General features: G+C 32.6%; 1 protein-coding gene across 1 annotated transcript; it reads left to right on the top strand.

Moving 5' to 3' along the window:
* The first annotated feature begins 455 nt into the window (after positions 1 to 455).
* On the top strand, positions 456 to 21,653 carry LOC127706959 (pyridoxal phosphate homeostasis protein-like). The gene is made up of 8 exons (XM_052211690.1): positions 456 to 632; positions 10,830 to 10,931; positions 11,282 to 11,317; positions 12,394 to 12,469; positions 13,939 to 14,073; positions 16,620 to 16,762; positions 18,736 to 18,834; positions 19,314 to 21,653. The coding sequence occupies exons 1-8, from the start codon at positions 534 to 536 to the stop codon at positions 19,524 to 19,526; spliced, it is 903 nt and encodes a 300-aa protein (XP_052067650.1). The 5' UTR covers positions 456 to 533; the 3' UTR covers positions 19,527 to 21,653.
* Positions 21,654 to 22,034: the final 381 nt, after the last annotated feature.

Here is a 22,034-nt window from a genome sequence, read left to right as displayed (position 1 = left end):
CAACAAAATTTTAAAGTTTATAAAAAACTATAATAACCTGTAACTAATTGCCTTTTTTATATACATTTATTGTTTTAATCTGGGAACAGTATATCTAAGTCAATAGAAATGTTCCTGTTTTAATAGTATATTAACTTTAAAATCGCTAGATTTGTCTTCTTGTCGCAATTTTTTTTGTTTTTGTCGCTAATTGTTTTTTTCTTCCTTGTCGCTTCTTGTCGCTAAATAGTGGGACCGGTATAACAAAACATCTCATATAACTTTAATTACGTGTTTGTCATTATTTGCTTGTTTAACCTTTCTAGCGTCTATTTCTTGTACTGTGTTTACATATAGGTGTGTTAAAGTAATTTTTAAAGGCTTGTTTAAGCTTATCGTTGTCCGTAAAGTATATAACCGTGCTTACAAGCGAACTCGGTTCTACAGTACTCATTTTCTATATTATATAACAAGAGTTACCTCCCGTAGATTTTGTAACAAACTTGAGATTTGACAGCGTTTTACTTCTACTTTTGACTATTCTGTAATGGAAAATGATAAATATACGAAGGATGGCTTCTACTTCTAATATACAGACAGCTTTAAAAGCAGTAAATGCAAATATCCAGAGTCAGATATCAAAGAAAACAGGGGTAATAAAAAAGAATTATAGCTGCGTACTTTTTTACAACACTCAACAGGCATGACAGGTTATAATGTTCAATGATTTGCAGTATAAACACGCAGTACAATAAACTTTTTTTGTATGGAAATGATGTATGTTTTATAGGACAGCATGATTTTTCTTTCGTTGTGGATATGCCAACAAGGTTATCTTAATGCACTTTAGAATTATTTTAACCCTTTCGCTGCCACGGCAAAATTTCAAAATTCTGCGTTCAGTGCCACGGCTTGTTTTGGAAGTCGTTGCGAAGGTAAAGGAGGCTTTGTGACGTCAACAATAGAAGAAAGTTCTATTGAGAAATGAATGATGGTTTCCATTTCTACAGCATATGATATGGCAATTCCGATATTTCCGGAATAATACAATATTGTTACTTGTCAAAATTAATATCTATATATATATAATGTTTATTCAATAACAAATCATTATACCCTCAGAAACATAAATCAAAATAACACGATATATTATAAACAGTCAAGGATATAACTCTATAGGGTTATTAGAGAAAAATAACATATGCTTGTTATTGTGGACAAAAAAATCAAAGAACTGTGATAACATATGTATGTTACATGTTTCAAAGGGACAATATACATCATTAGTTTTGTTAAAATGTATACAAGTTCTATTGATATTGCTACTGTCTTTATGTATACTTAACTATAGAAAGATATAACAGTTCATAGTTTGCCAATCATGCATAGTACACCTATGTTATTACAGAACAAATATGCCTGTAATAACTAAAGGGTGTTATTATAGCTTCTCTACATCACTTCAAAGCATTTGCTCAGACATAGATCATGCTCAATTACAATGTATTTTAATTTATTGTAAGAAGTAATGATCAGAGCATGTAATGAGGTTCTGCGCAAGCTTCCCAGTAATTCCCAAGTGTCTCATTTAATAAGTTACATGCCTTTAACAACTAAGCCTTGTTATTACAGCTAAGTTAATCACTTAAAAGCCTTGTCTCATTGATTTACCATGGTTAATGAAAAATGTATTAATCTAAATTAATAGTTAGTTATCAAGGCTATGCATTTAGTTTCTGCGCAAAGTTTCAAGAGTTCCCTAGAGCCCACTAAAAATGAAAATATTTATGATTTATTTTACAAATAACAAACATATGTTATTACAGATTTAGTAAATTTAAGGATTAAAGAGTAGACAACTCATAAAAGTATCTGTAATAACACATGCAAGTTATTTTCTGTAATAACCCTATAGAGTTATATCCCTGACTGATAAACATACAATCAATAAAAAAAAACACCAAGTCTAGCTATATTTGAAATTGTGATGCAATGCAAATTATGCAGAACATGTAGTAGGATAATGAGGGGAAAACTATACTACCTTCCGAAAAATGTATTGATACATAAAATGCAAACGTCAGATATTTTGAAAAGCCCAATTTACGGCACGGCCACCATACACATTACGAAACCCTTTTGCCACCCGTTTCATACTATGTCAAATATTATCAAGCAAAGAAAACTTTGTTCAGAGGTCCATCCGGTGCAAAATATTATTTTCGCCAGAAACACTTAAGACTATAAAACGCCGAGGTCTAAGAAAATAGACAAGAGTTTCTTGATATTTCATAATATATTTACAAAAACTAACAACTCAGAATATTAACAACAAAATGTCCAGCTTCCTTCCCTAAAGAGATGCAATCTTGTTTGTCTCTATAAAAGCAATCATTTAATTTTCAAGATGAGGAATTTGGATCAAATTATGGATCCTGATTATTTTTTAGGCAAAATTTCGATCGTGGCATTGTCTTTCGGCACGCTGGTGCGCGCAATTTTTTTTTTCTGAATTAAAATAATCTTTTATTTTGTGCCCCTTTTGTGTTCCGGCTTTTTTATTTTAACCAATTGCTCATCCTTGATATTTTCACTAAGAAACCCCGTCCTGCATTTGACCTCAAACATATTCCCCCCCCCCCCCCCCCCCCGGAATAAAACTAAAATTGTTACTTACTGAGGAGATGTGGATACATAATTTGGACGGACGGACGGATGCAAACCAAGATTCAGAGTAATAAAATAATTTCATGTCATGAAGCGATAATGGTAAATCTTGTGTTTGGAATGTTACACAATGTAAGAGAATATAAAATGTATATTTTATTAGGAATAAAATAAATATTTGTACCTACACGTAGATAAAAACGGGTACTTATAAGCCCATTAATGATCACACTCTGTGACTCTGTCCCAATTTGAGTTTTTATAAGGCAGAAGCTATTTTTCTGGCGTCGCCAAAAAAAGATATATGCTATTTTGCCGGCTCTAGATATTAGTGGAAGCCAATATTGCCAGTAAAAACGATTTTGTTTGCAGATACATGTATTTAATTCAAAGAACTGACTATTATTTCAAAAACAAATTTAATTTGAACATTTTTGCTTCTGAAGCTAAGTGATTGATTTTATCTGATTCTAGAAGTAATTTCAACTGCATGTTTTAATTACTATGATTTCCGCATTTTAGAAACATCCGTGATCCAAGATCCAATATTATATTGAACGTATTTGACAATCAGATGTATACAAAAATAAAATGAAATGGGAAAATCACGGTAGGGTGAAGAACCGCCTCTTAAAATCTGAGTTCCAAATTATTGTTTTGGCCGGCGGAGTTCTAGTCCAATTACCAAATTGCACCATTTTTTTTGAAAAAAAAATATGTTGATGGCCTAGCTGCTGACCGAAAAATAATTAGATTTTGCATTGTAGCGTGAACAAATTTTTATGCTGTCACCTGCTTCATGTAGTTCTATTTCACATGATAGGAAAAAAAATGTTGCTTTCCTTCTCATAAGAAAAAAAAAATTATCGGAGGAAGGTTCTGAAACACAATGAAAATCCCAGCCCCCCCCCCCAGATAAGAAAATGGTTGTTGCCTAATATAACCTTTTTTTCCTAATTTTTCGAAAAGTGCTTGATTTTTTCTACATTTAAGTGACGTCACAATTAAAAACATGACGTCATTTTTGGAACTATTGGCATTGCGCTTCCAAAATGTCAGACATTTCCGAAGATTCCGATATTGAAAGTGAAACGGATTCAGATGTTGATCTAGCTCAAGAGATCACAGAATCGGAGAGTAGCGAAGATGAAAATGCGCCGAACCAACGTCCATGGTTTAGAATCTACCCACCAGAAATAGATGAAATGCAACAGAACTTTGCCGAGAATGTTGGACTTCAAGACGCTCCTCCAAGGAATTCAAGACCTATATCTTATTTTTTCCTGTTTATGACAATGGATTTCTTAAGACAAATAGTTACAGAAACCAACAGGTACTATCATGTACATATTTTATCGATCCATGCTTTATGTATTATACATCACCAAGGAATTGATAAACATAGAACATTTTCATAATTTAAAACCGGACATAAGTCGAACATTTGAGCTGCTTATTTGCTTTAAAAAAGTTATTTGGCATTTTATAAATAAGTCGGAAGTTAAGACCCCGGGGGGTTACTTCCTATATTTTTTGTGGTACGAGTGTGCCGCAAAACAGGGTCGCTTTTTCATGCCCTGCTGGTTAGAACAGGGTCCCTTTTTCATGTTCTGCTGGTTAGAACAGGGTCGCGTTTTCATGCCCTGCTGGTGAGAACAGGGTCTTTTTTAGACAAAGTATTTGTCTAGAACAGGATCTTACATTAATGAATTGTTTGGTGACAGGGTATAAATTTCTGAACTAGTCTAGAACATATAGGTCTCTATCGAGAACAAGGTATACATTTTCTGAGCGTGTCTAGAACAGGTATACATTTTCTGAGCGTGTCTAGAACAGGGTATGTTTTTCAATATTTCTGTTTAGAACAGGGTATGTTTTTCAATGTTTTCTGGTTAGAACAGGGTATAATTTGGCAAGTGCTGTCGGCACAGTTATACCCGAAAGGATAGTCAGTAACACCCCCACCCCCCCCGGGTTAAGACAATGAGCCCCTAGACACTCATTTTACACACATGCATGTACGAAGAGACACTACATCATTTACATTAGAACAGTCACCATTGGCGGATCTATGATCGGCACACCCTCATTCACGCGGTTATAATCTTTACAAGAAAAAAACATTGTGCCTTTTCATCTTTTTTCATGATGTGTTGCCTTACTTCTCAGCAAAACAATAAAAAGTAATCTTAGCGCTAGCTCCTTTTTTTCGTGGAGAAAGGGTACATTTTCGTGAGAAAATTATGACCGCTTGTTTCTAAAAACAAACAGTTTCAATGGAGAAAAAGTAACTTTCGATGGAAAACTTATAAAACCTATTTCTTTGCAGGTATGCAGCAGACTATATTGCTAGTAAAGACAGAATTCAACGATTCTCGCGCCTGCATGACTGGTTCAAAGTTGGGGTTTTAACATTGAGTGATCTGAAAGCGTTTTTAGCGGTTATTCTCAATATGGGTATCATTAAGAAACCGGTTATAACCGAATATTGGAATACAAAGTTTGCTAGCCAATCAACAAAATGGTTTAGAGACATGTTTTCAAGGAACCGGTTCCAATTGATTTTGAAGTTTTTTCATATAACTAACAATGATATGATTCCTAACCGTGATGATCCACAGTATTCCCCGACCGGAAAATTTCAATGCTTCGTTGATTTGTTTAATGCCAAATCTAAACAATATTATACACCAAATCAATCCTTAAGCATAGACGAAAGTTTAATAGGGACACGGGGCAGGTCAATAATGATTCAATATATACCCTCAAAGGCAGCGAAATTCGGTGTTAAATTATGGGTGCTTGCTGAATCAATAACGGGATACATTGTTCATCTTAAGGTGTATAAAGGAAAGCGTTATGACCCAACCCCTGCCGGAATGTTACAGGGAAGTTACGTAGTAAATTCACTTTTAGACTCGTGCAATTTTTTTAATAAATACTACCACGTTGTCACAGACAGCTTTTTCACGTCACTTGATTTAGCAAAAGAACTACTGCGGAAAGGGACATTTTTGACTGGAACTTTACGTAAAAATCGTGCCATGCCAAGCTCTATAAAAAACCCGACAATAGATGAAAACGAAGCTAAGTTTTAAGACAAGGACAGTTATTGCTATGTGCGTATAAGGAGGCTAGGCGTAGGAAACCTGTCCGTCTGTTATCCACTGCATGTAGAGCCGAACTTAATAATAACGGGAAACCAAAAATGATTGAATATTACAACACAAAAATGGGAGGAGTAGATCTAGCTGATCAGCTTGTCAGCGCATATGTCGATGATAGAAAAACTATGAAAGTATGGAAAAAAATTGTATTCAATCTACTACAAAGAATGGTAACAAATGCTTATATACTTTATAAACAAAATAGTGATGCACCACGTCTCTCGAGGTTATCATTTCTGCAAAGTATAATTGAGGATCTCGCACAAGAGCATCTTTTATCACGTCAGCAAAGACTCCCTAATCATGAAATAAATAATGCGCGCATACGACTCCGTAAGGTCCCCGACGGAAAGGAAAAAGATTGTAGCGGTTATTCAGACAGAAACGGGTGGAATGGGAGAAAGAGAACGAGAACTGTTTGTGTTAGATGTGGAAATGGACTTCATAAAAAATGCAAACATAATCATGTATGTGTGGAAGAATAATGAATGTATCTAAAATTGTGAAATCTATCTATTTATTCGCCATGTATATGCTAATGACTTACCCCCCACCCACCCACACACAAAAAAAATCCAAAACAAAAACAGAATCTGTCTGCACTATGTGCGAAAGAAAAAAAATCCAAACACCAAACTTATTGCAAAGCTGTACAAAACATTTGAGTCGTAAATAATATCATGCAAGTAAAAGAAACAAATGGACTATCGATAGACAAAAGTGTTTCTAAAGAATAGGAAATTGAATGGAAACGGGAAATGTGTATAATAATATAGTATCTGAACCAAAAATTAGCCATACGCTATTTTTGAAATGCAACGCCAAGTGGAAGTGGCAAGTGCGCTCTTAGGTGGCGGGAGATCGACGTCACAATTCTGTATTGATGACGGCGTTGGTAACGTCGCTAAAATAACATCGGCCTAAAATCGGCCCTCTGGCACTGAACGTAGTATGTACAGATCGGCCCAAAATCGGCCCTCTGGCATACAATGGGTTAATATTTTAAAAGTTTCCCACTTCGCACTTGTCTTAGCTGTGGGAAACGGGACTTTTCGGCCTTGGTCGATTCGGCCTTTGTCATTTCGGCCATGTACCACTTCGGCCATGCAATAAAAGTGGTTTCGGCCATAATTTTATTTTATATTAAAAGAGATTTAGTTGTATACATGGTATATATATACTCTCATTGATATACCTTTTATAACTTTAAAAATTACTTTATTGCACTTTTATAGTAATGGTGTTTTAAAAAAGGTTATGTAGATGGAATTTTAAAATGCACATTACTTCGTGGTTTTTAACCCTCATAAACAAATTATCCATTTTTAGGTTCTATTCTAAAAAAAAAGAAGATTGTACTTCTGGAAATCTATATGGTCACATGTTCGAGAGATGTTTTACAATGTCTGCACTAGTGTCAAGATGAGATCTAATACACTTGTTTTTTCTTTTTGATTCTTTTTGGTCTGCCTCCATAGGAGGCAACTGCCTACATGCCTCCACATGCAGTGTTCTTGAAATCTTTTTTTTCCTGGTGGTCATTAGGACCACCAAGACCAAAAGTCTAGTGGTCCTGTAATTTTTCCAGCCTATCATTTTGTTAATAATCTCTTCATTTTTTCACCTCTCTGTTGTCATTATGTTTTGTTTGCACTCTTTTAACACTGGGTTTAGCACCATCTTTGAACAAGATGGGCCATGCGGCAGCCATGATAACTTTTACGACTGGTTATTTTTCAAAAGTATTACCGTAATTTTGAGCTATGCTACAAAAGTTAAATTACAGTAGTTACCAGTTCAAAAACTATCTGAATACCAAAGAAACCGACGACTTGTTCTTTTCAAAAGTATTACTGTAATTTTGAGCTTTGCAATTAAAGTTTGTTTACATAAGTAACCAGTTCAAAAGCTATCTGAATACCGAAAAGATGTAAAATAAAAGTGAACAACCACCAAAATTTTGTTGGTCATCAGGACTCCCACTTCACATGCAATTGTCAGTCCTAGCCAATTTTTGACGGTCAGGACTGACGGGACCGTGGGTTTTTCGTGAACTCTGCACATGATCTCCACAAAATGACATAAGCAAACGAAATGGTGACAGTCTTCTTTTGTAATGATAAAATTAAATAACAAGTTGATTGGTTTATTATGAGACATGTATTTGTCAATCACTTAGACACTAATTTTATCACTTAGCTAATCCAATTATCTAATCAAATATACAAACGTATTCTTATTTTTTTATTCAACACATTGATTAGCACGGACATTAAGAAAAAAGGCATAATGGACAGAAACAATCAAGGACAAAGTGGTGTATAGCCGAAACTACATATAGCCGAACAGGCTTATGGCCGAAACGTCTCGAAAGCTTAGCTGTACATGTGGAATCGTAGCTCAAAATATTAGAAGGACCTAAGAGCTACAGTTCTGCAGCTACACTTGCCTAGATATGGCAAGAAATTAGTTCAATAATTTTTAAATATTGTTATTTATAACCAGTTACCAGTCAGAGCTCAGATGCAAATAAGTCGAATTTTGCTTTTGACTTGTACAGGTCTCTATTTGCATGTTTCATGAGTTCTTTCCCTTTATTTTAAAACAAACTATGACTTCAACAAGTCAATTAATGTTAAGCAAAAAATATTTTGGCCTTTATCAAAATGTTTGATAAATGACTTACAACTTTAAAGTTACCAAAATTAGTTAACTTCAAGACCCATGCACAAATATAAAAAGGTCAAGCATCTACATGAAATTGAGAAAACATTGTAAGGCAATGCTTTGTCTTTTGAAAAAAATATGGATTTGATTCTAAAAAAACGAAGACAATGTTCATTCACTCTCTGATGATACCGTTTATAACCATTAATGCTTTCCCAAACATTTCCTACATCACAATGCTTATTTTATTTATATGCCACAGTAAGAACCGATTGTTCAATGACGTCATTTACATTCATTTACCTTGGGTAAACTGGTGTAACTCATTCATAAAAAACAACTTAAGATTGGTGTATTCAAGCTGTAAAACTTGATATGTATTTGTTCATGCTGCTACTTCTGGTATGTATTTGACAGTATAAAAAAGTACCAAGTATGTCTTTTTGTCAAAAAATGACTAAAACTGCATGAACATTTCTGGATCCTTGGTCAACAGTATTTCACTCTGATGAATACATGTCTCAAGCTCTCTATCATTCCCTTTCCTGTCCCTGTTTTTAAACGCACGTTTACAGGAGTATTATGGTATACCGTTGACCGTCTGTCCGTCCATCCGTCGTCAACATGTCGAATATTAACTCAAAAAAGCTTTAACCAATATGCATGAAACTTTGGTGAATTGTTTATATCTATTGACGTGAGCTCCCTTTCGTATTTTATAAATTTCAGATTTACCGTTTCTGAGTTTTGGGGTTTTATTCATTAAAAAAGGGGGGATTTTCCAGTTTTCCGACAAAAACTCAAGAATGCTTTCACCAATTTGCAAGAAATTTTGGTGAATTGTTTATATCTATTGACATGAGCTCCCTTTGGATTTTTATGAATTTTAAGATTTTACTTTTCCGAGTTACAGGGTTTTATTCATAAAAAAAGGGTGATTTTCCGGTTTTCGGACAATAACTAAAAAATGCTTTCAGCAGTTCTCATGAAACTTTGGTGAATTGTTTATATCTGTTGATATACATGTAAGCTCCCTTTAGAATTTTATAAATTTTAGATTTTACATTTCTGAGTTATGGGTTTTTATTCATTAAAAAAGGGGGGATTTTCCAGTTTTTGGACAATCACTCAAAAATGCTTTCAGCAGTTCTCATGAAACTTTGGTGAATTATTTATAGCTATTGATGTAATCTCCCTATTGATTTTCATAAATTTCAAATATGACATTGAGAAGAAATTGAACTTTATTTGTTTATAGTCTGACAACAGATTTACTAAGTATTGCGCAGCAGCACAGTGTATTGCACAACAGCAAGAAATCTTTAATTGAATATAAATTCAATTCATATAACCAATTTCAAGTTCTTTGACTACATTTATTCAGAAACCTATAATATGTCAAATATTTAATTACAATCCAAATTCAGACCTGTATCAAGCTTGAATATTGTGTCCATTTTTGCCCCAACTGTTCAGGGTTGGACCTTTGCAGGCGTATCCAGCTGCGCTCAGCGAAGCAGTTTATTCTCTAAAGAAGAAAGGTCTCACCTAATTTGAAACTTGCATGTATTGCAAAAATTTGTAATAAGGCTTAAGGTTCATGTGGACCCTTTGGCTAATATGGCTGCGTTTTCACCCCAAAATTTACTCTTGAGTACAGACAAACCTGTGTATCTGGAAAATTTTAAGGAATAGCATGCCCTAGATTAATAAAATTCAAATGCGTTTTATGTTTTAGAAAATAAGAACTTAACTGGATTTTGCTGTGCACTTTTTTCCATCCCTGCAGAAGATGGTAAAATTAACAAACAGTCGAGTTTCACTTGATATTATCCACTCAGTGACACAGTTTAAATCACCAATTATAGTCAGGTATCTATTGTCCTTGTCAATAAATACAGTTCGCTTCAATTATTACCTGTGGGGAAGTTCTCAAACCTCTTTCCTAACTTTGTTTATTTTGGCACTTTCTGTAGGAACAAAAAAAAGTGCACTGCAAAATCCAGTTAAGTTTTTAATTTTCTAAAACATAAAATGCTTTTGAATTTTATTTATCTAGAGCATGCTATTATTATTGCTATGCTTTAAAACTTTTCCAGATACACAGGTTTGTCTGTACTCAGGGTAAATTTTGAGGTGAAAATGCAGCCATTCACTCTCTGATGATACCATTTATATAACCACTTATGCTTTCAGTCAAAGGGTCCACATGAACCTTAATCTTAGGTATCGATTTTGTTATGTTTTACAATTCATAATATCATGAATGTATCCCTACATGCAGCTATTTTTAACAGCTGAACATGTCCAGTGTTACTTTATATCATTGGTTTATCTTGTGTTTTTTAGGGTGCTCAAAAGGTGAGACTAGTTGCAGTAACAAAAACCAAACCAGTAGAAGACATTATTACAGCATATGAATGTGGTCAGAGGCATTTTGGTGAAAATTATGTATGTTTAACATTTACAAAGTATAAGGTCACCTAATAGGCCAGTTTGAAATATTATCTCTCAACTTGTCTTATGGTTTCATATTAAGATATAGTCAAAACCTATTCTCAGTTTCTTACCAAAGTTGATCTTTTTGAAAACAAATGCAGGATTAATGCATATTTTTCATGTTTTTTTCTTACAGATTATTGTAATACTCACCCAGTCACATTATTTGCATTAATAAAAACCTTGCAATAATTTCTGAATTTACAGAATATAAAACTGCCATATTAGGGAATGATGTCATTTTGTAATCCTAGATTACCATGTACTTAACTACATGTACATGAAGGTACTTTTATTTGTAGATCATTGAACTTGAAGAAAAAACAAGACATCCAAGAGTAAGTACTTTTATTTTAGTTTTCTGTCTGGTGATTCAATCTGTTTAACATGTTTAAGTCGGTATCAGTCAGACTCAAATGAGCCAGATTAAAAAAAAATGGACTCACTTTACTGTAAAAATAAGGAGATGTGGTATGACTGCCATTGAGACAACTATCCACCAAAGTTCAAGTGAATTGGATGTAAGCAATTATAGGCAACTGTATGGCTCCAACAATGAGAAAACACATACCGTTAAGTCAGCTATAGAAGGTCCTGACATGAAGAATATGAAACAATTCAATAGAAAAAATAAACGGCCTATAGCTAGTTCAAAGCAGGTTAAATCAACGTCTTATTAACATGTTATTGTTCTATATGTGCATGTAATATTTCTAGCAGCATGTTTAGCCATAAATCAGGGCATTACTTAAACAAGTGACTATTCAAAATTACCTGCCCTGTATACAAGTAATGTTGTAATTGAGACTATTTTAAATATTACTAGATTTCTTTTGTAAATATCATTTACATAGGTATCCATTCATACTGATTTATTACCATAAAATCAAGTAATTTTTCCTATGAAGCATAAACATTAATCCTCTTGAAAACTTAAGGCTCCGTGTGGAGGACTGTACTTTGACCTATAATGGTTTACTTTTATAAATTTTGACTTGGATGGAGAGTTGTCTCATTGGCACTCATACCACATCTTCTTATATCTATTAACTACAAAACTGACATCGCCATGGCAAAAAAAAGAAAAGGACAAAAAATACAAATTAACAGCAAAGAAAACGAAAGATTGAGCAACACGAACCCCACTAAAAACCGGGGTTGATCTCAGGTGTTCTGGAAGGGTAAGCAGATCCTGACCCACATGTGGCACACGTCATGTTGCTCATTTAAGTACAAACCAGCTGCAGGTGATAAGTTTAATTCTATAAGCTTTCTAATTTGACAATATGCCTATTTACATGTATCATATTTAAACCTGACTTGACCTCAAATGTGATACAATGTAATCATGGTAATCCTGACTTGAAATTGGTAAGTTATTTTTATTAATAAAAGGGCAATTGTTTTTCTTCAGATCCAAGACATATGCAGAGAAATTAAATGGCATTTCATTGGGCATTTACAAACCAATAAGGCCAAAAATCTAGCATGTAAGTTAAATTAAAAAATGAAAAAAAGAACACATGGTATTTTTATACTGCATGTTAACATGTCAGTTTTTTTTTTATACACCCATCTTAAAAGCCGGGACGTATTATGGTATACCATTGTCAACACTTTGGACAATAACTCAAAAAAGCTTTCATTAATTTTCATGCGACTTTTGTGAATTGTTTATATCTATTGACGTAAGCTCCCTTTCGATTTTTATGAATTTTTGATTTTACATTTCCAAGTTGTGGGATTTTATTCAATAAAAAATAGGTGATTTTCTAGTTTTCTGACTATAACTAAACAATGCTATGAGCAATTTTCATGAAACTTTGGTGAATAGTTTATATATATATATATATATATATTGACATAAGTTCCCTTTTTCTTATTTTATGTTTTGGAGTATTGGGTCTTTCCAGTTTTCTGACAATAACTCAAACACACTTTGAGCAGTTTTCATGAAACTTTGGTAACTTGTTTATATCTATTGAAATAATCTCCCTTTTGTTTTTTTTTTATAAATTTCTGATATACTTTTATTGTTTGTTAAAATGTTGTACTAACATACCCCATGTGGATGCTTTAGTGAAATAAAATGCCTTATGTCTTATGATATGACATTGTGGAGTTATGGAACTTCATTTGTGAAAAATTGTTTAAAACTGTCCATTTTTCACACTATAGACGGTTATTGAATTTTATTTAATCTGGATATCCTTGTTAGCAGCATAAAACAGTTTGTGTTTCTTTAAGATTTAAAATTACTTGGTCTGTTATATCTGATCCATAACTTTTATATCATGTATATGCCTTGATAGATATTGATGATACTTGGTAACATTGTTTATCACCAGAAGGTGTGTTGTGTTGATTGATTGATTGGTGATTGCTTTACGCCGCATCAGCACAAAAAGGCAGGTGTGTTGTGAACAAGATAGAAATGTATAGGTGAAAAATCAAGGCCACAAACTTATTTAAACTTGAGGTAGCCTCAATAGTGCCAAATTATTCGGATGACGCACGTATCATGCGCTCATGGCGCAGCTCTTTATTTATTGGTTAATATGAAGGAAACATTCTACTCTTATCACATGGCTCAGCAGGTAAAAATTTGCTATGTTACCCTTGCATATTAACCAATAACAAACATGATAATCATGCTAAACAAAAATAATTTAAAAGACAATAATTGTCATTAAGACATAGAAATACTTATTAAAATCACAACAGAAAAAGCAATAGAATATAGATGTATGTGTCTTTGAGGATTTATATTCTAGATCAAAAGTTATCCCACAGAAACCAAGTGACTATAGATGTACAATGACATTTACACAGCACCATCATGACAGGTATACAACAAAGAGAATTGAGGCTATATAATATAATAACAAAAAATATCTGGTACAATAAAATGTGAATCAATAGCATTTATACTAATATTTTTTCTTCATATCTTTTAAAGCTATTCCAAATCTGTATATGTGCGAAACTGTCCACTCTGAGAAGCTAGCAAAGAAGTTAAACAAAGAATTAGAAAAAGCAGGAAAAACAGAAAAGTTAAAAGTACTTGTTCAAGTCAATACAAGTAGAGAAGAAAGTAAGTTTTGTTCAATGAGGCAATAATTTTATCAGGTGATAAGACCGTGCAATTTTTTGCATATTATGAATTATCATGATATATATATACTTTGTTTCTCAATTTAGTTTCAGCACAAGAATAAATGTTTATTTTTTTGCAAAAGATAATTCCAAGATTAATTTGGATATAGCTTTCTAATGATATCCAATGCACTTTGATTTGCCAATAATTCAAAAGGATGAACCCATATAGTAATGCAGGATCGGGTGGTATTTTTATGGATTAAGACATGTCCTTAACCAATATCGGCTCTGGTATCAACCTGCTATTCCAATATCAGCCAGAGGGGCAATCCAAGGGCTCCTATGGGTGGAGGAAAAGAGTATGTCATGATCTATTTATCACATGTTTAACAAAATTAAAAAGTGGAAAAATTAGTCCCTTGCAAGAATCACATGTTTTTAGCTCACCTGGCCCAAAGGGTCAAGTGAGCTTTTCTCATCACTTGTCGTCTGTCGTCGTCCGTTAACTTTTACAAAAATCTTCTCCTCTGAAACTACTTGGCCAAATTTAACCAAACTTGGCCACAATCATCATTGGGGTATCTAGTTTAAAAAATGTGTCCGGTGACCCAGCTAACCAACCAAGATGGCCGCCATGGCTAAAAATAGAACATAGGAGTAAAATGTAGATTTTGGCTTATATCTCTGAAACCAAAGCATTTAGAGCAAATCTGACATCGGGTAAAATTGTTTATCAGGTCAAGATCTATCTGCCCTGAAATTTTCAGATGAATCAGACAACCCGTTGTTGGGTTGCTGCCCCTGAATTGTTAATTTTAAGGAAATTTTGACGTTTTTGGTTATTATTTTGAATATTATTAAAGATAGAGATAAACTGTATACAGCAATAATGTTCAGCAAAGAAAGATCTACAAATAAGTCAACTTGACCAAAATGGTCAGTTGACCCCTTAAGGAGTTATTGTCCTTTATAGTCAATTTTTAACCATTTTTCGTAAATTTTTGTAATATTTTACAAAAATCTTCTCCTCTGAAACTACTAAGACAAATTTAACCAAACTTGTCCACAATCATCATTAAGGTATCTAGTTTAAAAAATGTGTCCGATAACCCTGCCCGCGAACAAAGATGGCCGACATGGCTAAAAAATAGTACATAGGGTAAAATGCAGTTTTTGGCTCATATCTCTGAAATCAAAGCATTTAGAGCAAATCTGACGGGATAAAATTGTTCATTAGGTCAAGATCTATCTGCCCTGAAATTTTCAGACCAATCAGGCAACATGTTGTTGGGTTGCTGCCCCTGAATTGGTAATTTTAAGAAAATTTTGCAGCTTTTGGTTATTATCTTGAATATTATTATAGATAGAGATAAACTGTAAACAGCAATAATGTACAGCAAAGTAAGATCTATAAATAAGTCAACTTGACCAAAATTGTCAATTGACCCCTTAAGGAGTTATTGCCCTTTAAAGTCAATTTTTTACAATTTTCATAAATTGTAAATTTTTGTAAATTTTTACAAAATATTTTCCACTGTAACTACTGGGCCAAGTTCATTATAGATGGAGATAATTGTAAGCAGCAAGAATGTTCAGTAAAGAAAGATCTACAAACACATCACCATCACCAAAACACAATTTTGTCATGAATCCATCTGTGTCCTTTGTTTAATATGCACATACATAGACCAAGGTGAGAGACACAGGCTCTTTAGAGCCTCTAGTTTTATATTTTAGAGAAATATTTTCAGGTTAAGTTTTCCAACAGCTCCCAACTATAGGCCTTGAAAATAATAATGTCGATGTCATTTTTCGTTAAGTGTTTGTGTTCTTTTTTTGTTTAACAAATTTTGTTGTGTCATTTTGTGTAGAATTGACAAGACTCTTTTGTTGTTGTTTTTGATAAGGACCTTGGGATGACATCGAGATATCTGTTAAGGTTCTAGTTGTTTTTCTGTCTCATTTGTATATCCCACATCTCCTTTATGTATAGGGGCCACGGTGGCCGGTTGGTCTAAGTAGTCAATCTACTGTACCACTAGCCTATCAACACTGAGGTTGCGAGTTCGAATCCCCCACGTGGCACAAGCATCTTACTCGTCTGCCATTTTTGTTAGGAACGATATAAATTAATTGAAAGCAGTTTTAAGAGTAATCATATAAAATACTTCATTATGTAATGCTTAAGTCTCACATTTTGTATACCCTTACTCTAAGAGCTGTGGCCTATATACTGTTTGCAATATAATTTTTTTGTCCCTTCCTTTGTGTATCCTGTCTGAACAGAATTACTTCATATTTATTCAGCAATTTGACAGTGATGAATTGTAACTTGTGACCACTTTTCTGACTGCTTGATGACACATTATTCTATATATTGAATCCAAACAGATATGTTTGTCACACTTTTCTCAGGAACTATGTACAGAATGACCTCATATTTCGTCAGCAGCTTGAAACAACAATACATGTTACATCTTATTTTTTTCTCAACAACTAATTTTACATACATATATTAATGATCTCTGTGCTATTTTACAGATAAGAATGGTGTATCAACATCTAAGGTTACTGATCTAGTCAATCTTATCCGGACCAAATGTCCTGAGTTAGAATTTATAGGATTAATGACCATTGGTTCATTTGACCACAGTTTAGCTGATGGTGTCAACCCAGATTTTGTTGTAAGTCAATAACTGAACTTTCCTACCAGCAAATCTTTAAAAGTAAAATATTGGAATGTGAACTTAGTCAAACTCCACATGCTAAGCTTTAAAGGCCCACTGTTCTCAAAACCAAGGATTTTAAAATCTGAAGACCTTTAAGGCCAAGGTACGGTAAATAGACTATGTTATAGATTTTGGTAAAATTTGCATACAACTTTGGCACGTTAAACTGAAAATCGAAAGAAATCTCTTTCATTATCTGAAAAATTATTGAATGAACCTTTTCAAAATAGATATACATTTGTATAGAAAGCACACTAAATGGGTGTAAAACACCAAAGTGGTGTTCTAGATGAAAATATACCACAAAACCACAAAATAAGCATAATGTCATAGCATTGTAAGTCGTAAAATGTTGATTTTTGAAGTTTTTCAACACCAACTAGGTAACAGATTGATTAATATATCAAAAACAAGGTTGGTGACCTTATGATTGTTTTATATCAATCAAACAAACATTTATTTATGAACTACATATCAATTTTTAGGTAAATCTATGCATCAAGTATAGCTGGGTAATACAGAGTATGGAATGCCAAAAAGACTCCACTAATTGGGTTCCTATTAGGACATTGGTCCTCTTTTCATTATGGACACCACTCAGTGAATTAGATAAATTATTTTTAAGATATATTTCATATATTTGTGTTAAATGGTCACTAAAAATAAATCTAAAATCTTTTGTTTGGAAATAAAAACGAAGTCATAGAGATATATATTCTTTTAATTGGTTGGCTACACTTCCTAGACCAACACTTTTGGCTATCAAAACGTGTCTTTGTCATTCCCATTATATCATTTACGTCAGATTGGATATTTTCATTTGCAGGACTGTTAGTTATAATGTTGCAAAACCGACTCTCCCCCGTTCCCGTTATATAGTTGACAAGATATTTCTAAATATGAACAAATTCATCGCAACCTGCCCTCAGTGAATGATTAGTAACCTCTAATGATCACGCCTTTGAAAAAGTGTTTTCTTTACGATTACAAAATGTAACTGTTGTTTGATCTGGTTTTACTTTGTAATCATATATATTCAATAGGTATTTATCAAATTATTGATAAGATTATTGTTTACTTAATTAGTACATGTAATAAATGAGCTATTAATTATGACATATATCTTTACTACTAAAATAACAAGGTCCAATTTGTTAGCCGGCATGACGTAAAACGACGAATCAAAGAATTCAACTTTATATATAACTTATATAGGACAGTGGTGTTGATAAAAAATTACACCATTCCAGGCCCTTTTATTTTCCACATAATTAATATTACCAATAATTAACAAGTTCCAGGTCGAATCTGATACTGATACAAATACAAATGAAATAGTACATGTCACATGTAGTTTCCGGTTGTAGTTCTTGTTTATTCTTCCCTCTGCTATCTGGAGTACCACTACTATATTGTAGCAGGACAGGTTCAAACAGGAAGATTTTTAAAGCAGAGAAAACTGCACCTTATAATCAGCATGACTTTATCAAATGACAATACGAACATTCAAAATCCAGGCTAAAAATAAGGCGTAGGTACTTTAATTCAGTCATGGACCCGCGATGTCGTGTGTGTGTTCTAGTATTCTTGGACTATTATCTAATCCCAGATAATAATATCTATTAGACAACGACCTACAAAGCGCTAAATGTGCATAATTGTGTTCTCATTTTTTTAAATATTTTTATAGAGTGAGTACTATGGTATCACTAGGTACAACCGAAAGTACTTGATTAGTAATTTTCAGAGTTGACATTGCTGATAAATATTTACTTTTGGAGAAAAACCAATGGCTTGCAATAACAAATATTCACTTTTGGAGAAAATGGTTTGCAATAACAAATATTAATTACCCAATAGCTATCAAGACATCTTCATGTGCTAAAATTTACACTTAGAGAATTAACTGAAACCACTGTTTATTTCAGAAATTATTAAAATGTAGAGATGACGTTTGTAGAAGATGTAACCTGCAGGTAGAAGATGTAGAACTCAGTATGGGGATGTCACATGACTACGAACATGCTGTAAGTTTTTATTGGCAGTAATCTGATTAATCTGATAAGTATAGAGGGTTGTCATAAGGATCTGAAAAAATGTTCATGCCTTCAGTTATTGTATGTTACTAAAATTGCTTTAATGGAAAAAAAAAACAACAAAAAAACTCCATAATCAAATGCATTTATGACTACTTTACATGATATTTACATAAAAAGGCTGCTTCACAGTCAGATCAGTTACTGTAAATTCACAAATTATTGTGAGGTTTTTATTAATGCAAATAATACGAATGGAGGAGTATCACAATAATAAGAACTCACATTCTAATATCTGATACATATATCTGTATGAAGCTTTTCCTGAATCCGCAATAATTAATCATTCTTCAAAAATCGAAATAATAAATGCAAACAATAATATCTTAATTTACAGTACTTAAAAAATTCACATTGTTTACAAGGGGGGGACTCCTACTTTTAATCATCAATATGCTTTTTTCATACAGATTGAGCTAGGCAGTACCAATGTCAGAGTAGGGAGTACAATATTTGGAGCCAGAGATCCTCCTAAACAGTCACAGAACCAGGAAGTTGTACAAGAAAAAGTGGAGGAAAGCCAACCTCAGGAACCAAATGATTCACAACACATTACTAAGGCAACAGATCGGGAGGATGTTTTAGAGAATGAAACAGCAAGACTTCGGGAATTAGCTATCTAAATCAAATCTATTTTCTTGAAAAGGACTTATTTTAACTATTTTGAAAGATTGTTTGATACATGTCATGTTAAATCTTAGAACTGTTTTTTAGAAATATGCACATTGTTAGTTCAACTAAAAATTTTATCATATAAATTAATTTCTTAGGAAAAAAAATAAGTTTAACTCTTCAAGATAATAAGAGTAAATTCTGAATACATTGTATGATTTCACATAAGTTTTCAAAATTAAATCTTCAATATATCTGTATCAATCTTTAATCAGAGTATCTTTATAGGGCTGTTTTAAATTTAAACTCATGGGGGTTTGGAGGGACTCAAATTAATCAGTTTTAACATCCAGCAAATTATTTAATCACTTTTGTCATGCTATTATCAAATAACCAAGCTTTCAAAATTTAGTTTTCTTGAGTTATTTGCATATAGCTTATAAAATGTGACAAAACAAAAGGGAATTTTAAGGATGATTTTTTATTTTAAAATTTAGACAACAAATAGGCAACAAGGGTAACATAGTTTTAAATTCGTCATAAAGTATTTTTCATGTATAGGGCATATTTTAATTTAAATTATATTTTTACTTTAAAGAAAGTATTAATTTATGTAATAGATCTTATAATATTGTAGAGTCAACATTATAAACCAAAAGATATATGAATGAACTCAATACTTGTATATAGGTTGTCATTTCTGTTATACAGTTGAAGTTGTTATATCTGTTTTTTTCTGTTACAAGTGGTAAGATCCAAGTGCCATTTTGAAGTGCAGTTAAAGAAGCAGGTACTGTTTTTGTAGTGCAATTTAAAAATTTCTAAATTAGAAGTTTAATTTCAAATTATTTTGTTTTTCTGAATGACCAGCAAGTTCAATTCTCTAATGAAAAGTGTGAGAAGGATCATTCTGTTTTTCCCTATGTATTCCTGAAGGAACTATCAACAAACAGAACAATTTTAAAAACAAGATGAAGTCATTTAAAGTATTCATACAATACAGAGAATACTAAAGATTTCCTAGAATGTTGTACATAAGTATAGCATGAAAAGTTACATTCAACTATATATACACATTCTTCTCAAATATTTCCCAGTTTGCCAAGGATTCAAAAGTTTATGAAGTTATACATTCACACTTATATCTAGGAATTATATGTGAACGCCTGGGGTCTCTTAAAGCTTAGATTGTCTAATATTTCAAATTCTTTTAGTTCTAATACTTTAAAATGAAAAAAAGCAGTGAATGCTTGCAAGGGCATACACATACTGGAATTTTTTTTATAAAGATTTGCAATTGAAGTGTGAATATACTTTGTTAGTGTGTTAATAATTCAAAGTTTGCTGTTGTTTTAACTTTTTTTGATTAATGTTTTAATTCAACAATTTAACCTTGGTTTTTGTCATGCCTTTAACAACAGCAGGATAAACATAGGGGTTACTTTCAAGTTGACATAAAAATGACAAATACCTGTATATCTTGTCCTCTATCAGTGAGGCAAATCAACTTTTGCATGGAAGTATCTTGCTATAAAACCATGTCAGCCAATTATTGCCAATGAATTATGATCTCAGTTTTCATGCTTTTTCCACATTAAGTCTATACAGGAAAGGTCAACAGTACTCAAAAAAAATATTCGATGAAAGTACTATTTATGTATGTCCTTGTGACATCCGTCACATTTTTATCCTCCAGTATTTAGGTGAATTCTTTTGGTTTTTGTTGAACTATTGGACAGGTCAACAACAATTGGTATTTACATTTGTTACAAATATTTATGTTAACCTCGTTTAAAATTACTGTGTGCATTTTAAAGAATTTCACAAAAATTCCTCCATAAAAGTTGTATAAACAAAAGACAGCTGATAGTTTAAATGTGAATTCATTAATAGGAATAGCTCTCCATGTTGCATGTTATTTGACCTTAACTTAGAATAGAAGTTTATTTAATTATTGAAAATAAATATTTTTGTAAACAGGTGAGACATTTCATGTCAACTTGATACTGAGTGAATAATTTATTCTTATGAATATGTTTTCTACATGTTCTTAATATTTAAGATTTACATTAAGAATGTGATTTTTGTATTTTTGATGAACAATAAATCAGTTTTCACAAATATTGTTCAACCTCCAATCAATGCATAGTTACAAATAAACAGATTATTTGTTAAGTATTATTTGTTGGGTTTTGTTTTATTATTTACTTTATTAGTATAAGAAGGTATATAGATACAGTTGTGTTATGAACCTGGTTATATTTAGTGGTTGATGGGTGTGGCATCTCTAGTAATTAGATGAGTGAAGTAAGGCAAAGTTTCATTACTGTGCATATTTTATTGTTTCCCATAGCAACATGGTTTAGGGAATATAGAAATACTGGGAGTCTGTCCATGTCAGGTCTAATATATATTTGCATTGTAATTTACAAAATAAATGGCATTCACATCGGCAAAGTGTATTGCACAAAAGCAAAAAATTGAATATAAATTCAAATCATATAACAAATTCTAAGTTC

Source organism: Mytilus californianus, unplaced genomic scaffold (assembly GCF_021869535.1).
Source record: "Mytilus californianus isolate M0D057914Y unplaced genomic scaffold, xbMytCali1.0.p SCAF_6, whole genome shotgun sequence".
In the NCBI taxonomy this organism is placed as follows: Eukaryota; Metazoa; Mollusca; class Bivalvia; order Mytilida; family Mytilidae; genus Mytilus; species Mytilus californianus.
Note: the sequence above shows the minus strand (reverse complement) of the source record. Positions and strands in the feature narration are given on the sequence as shown.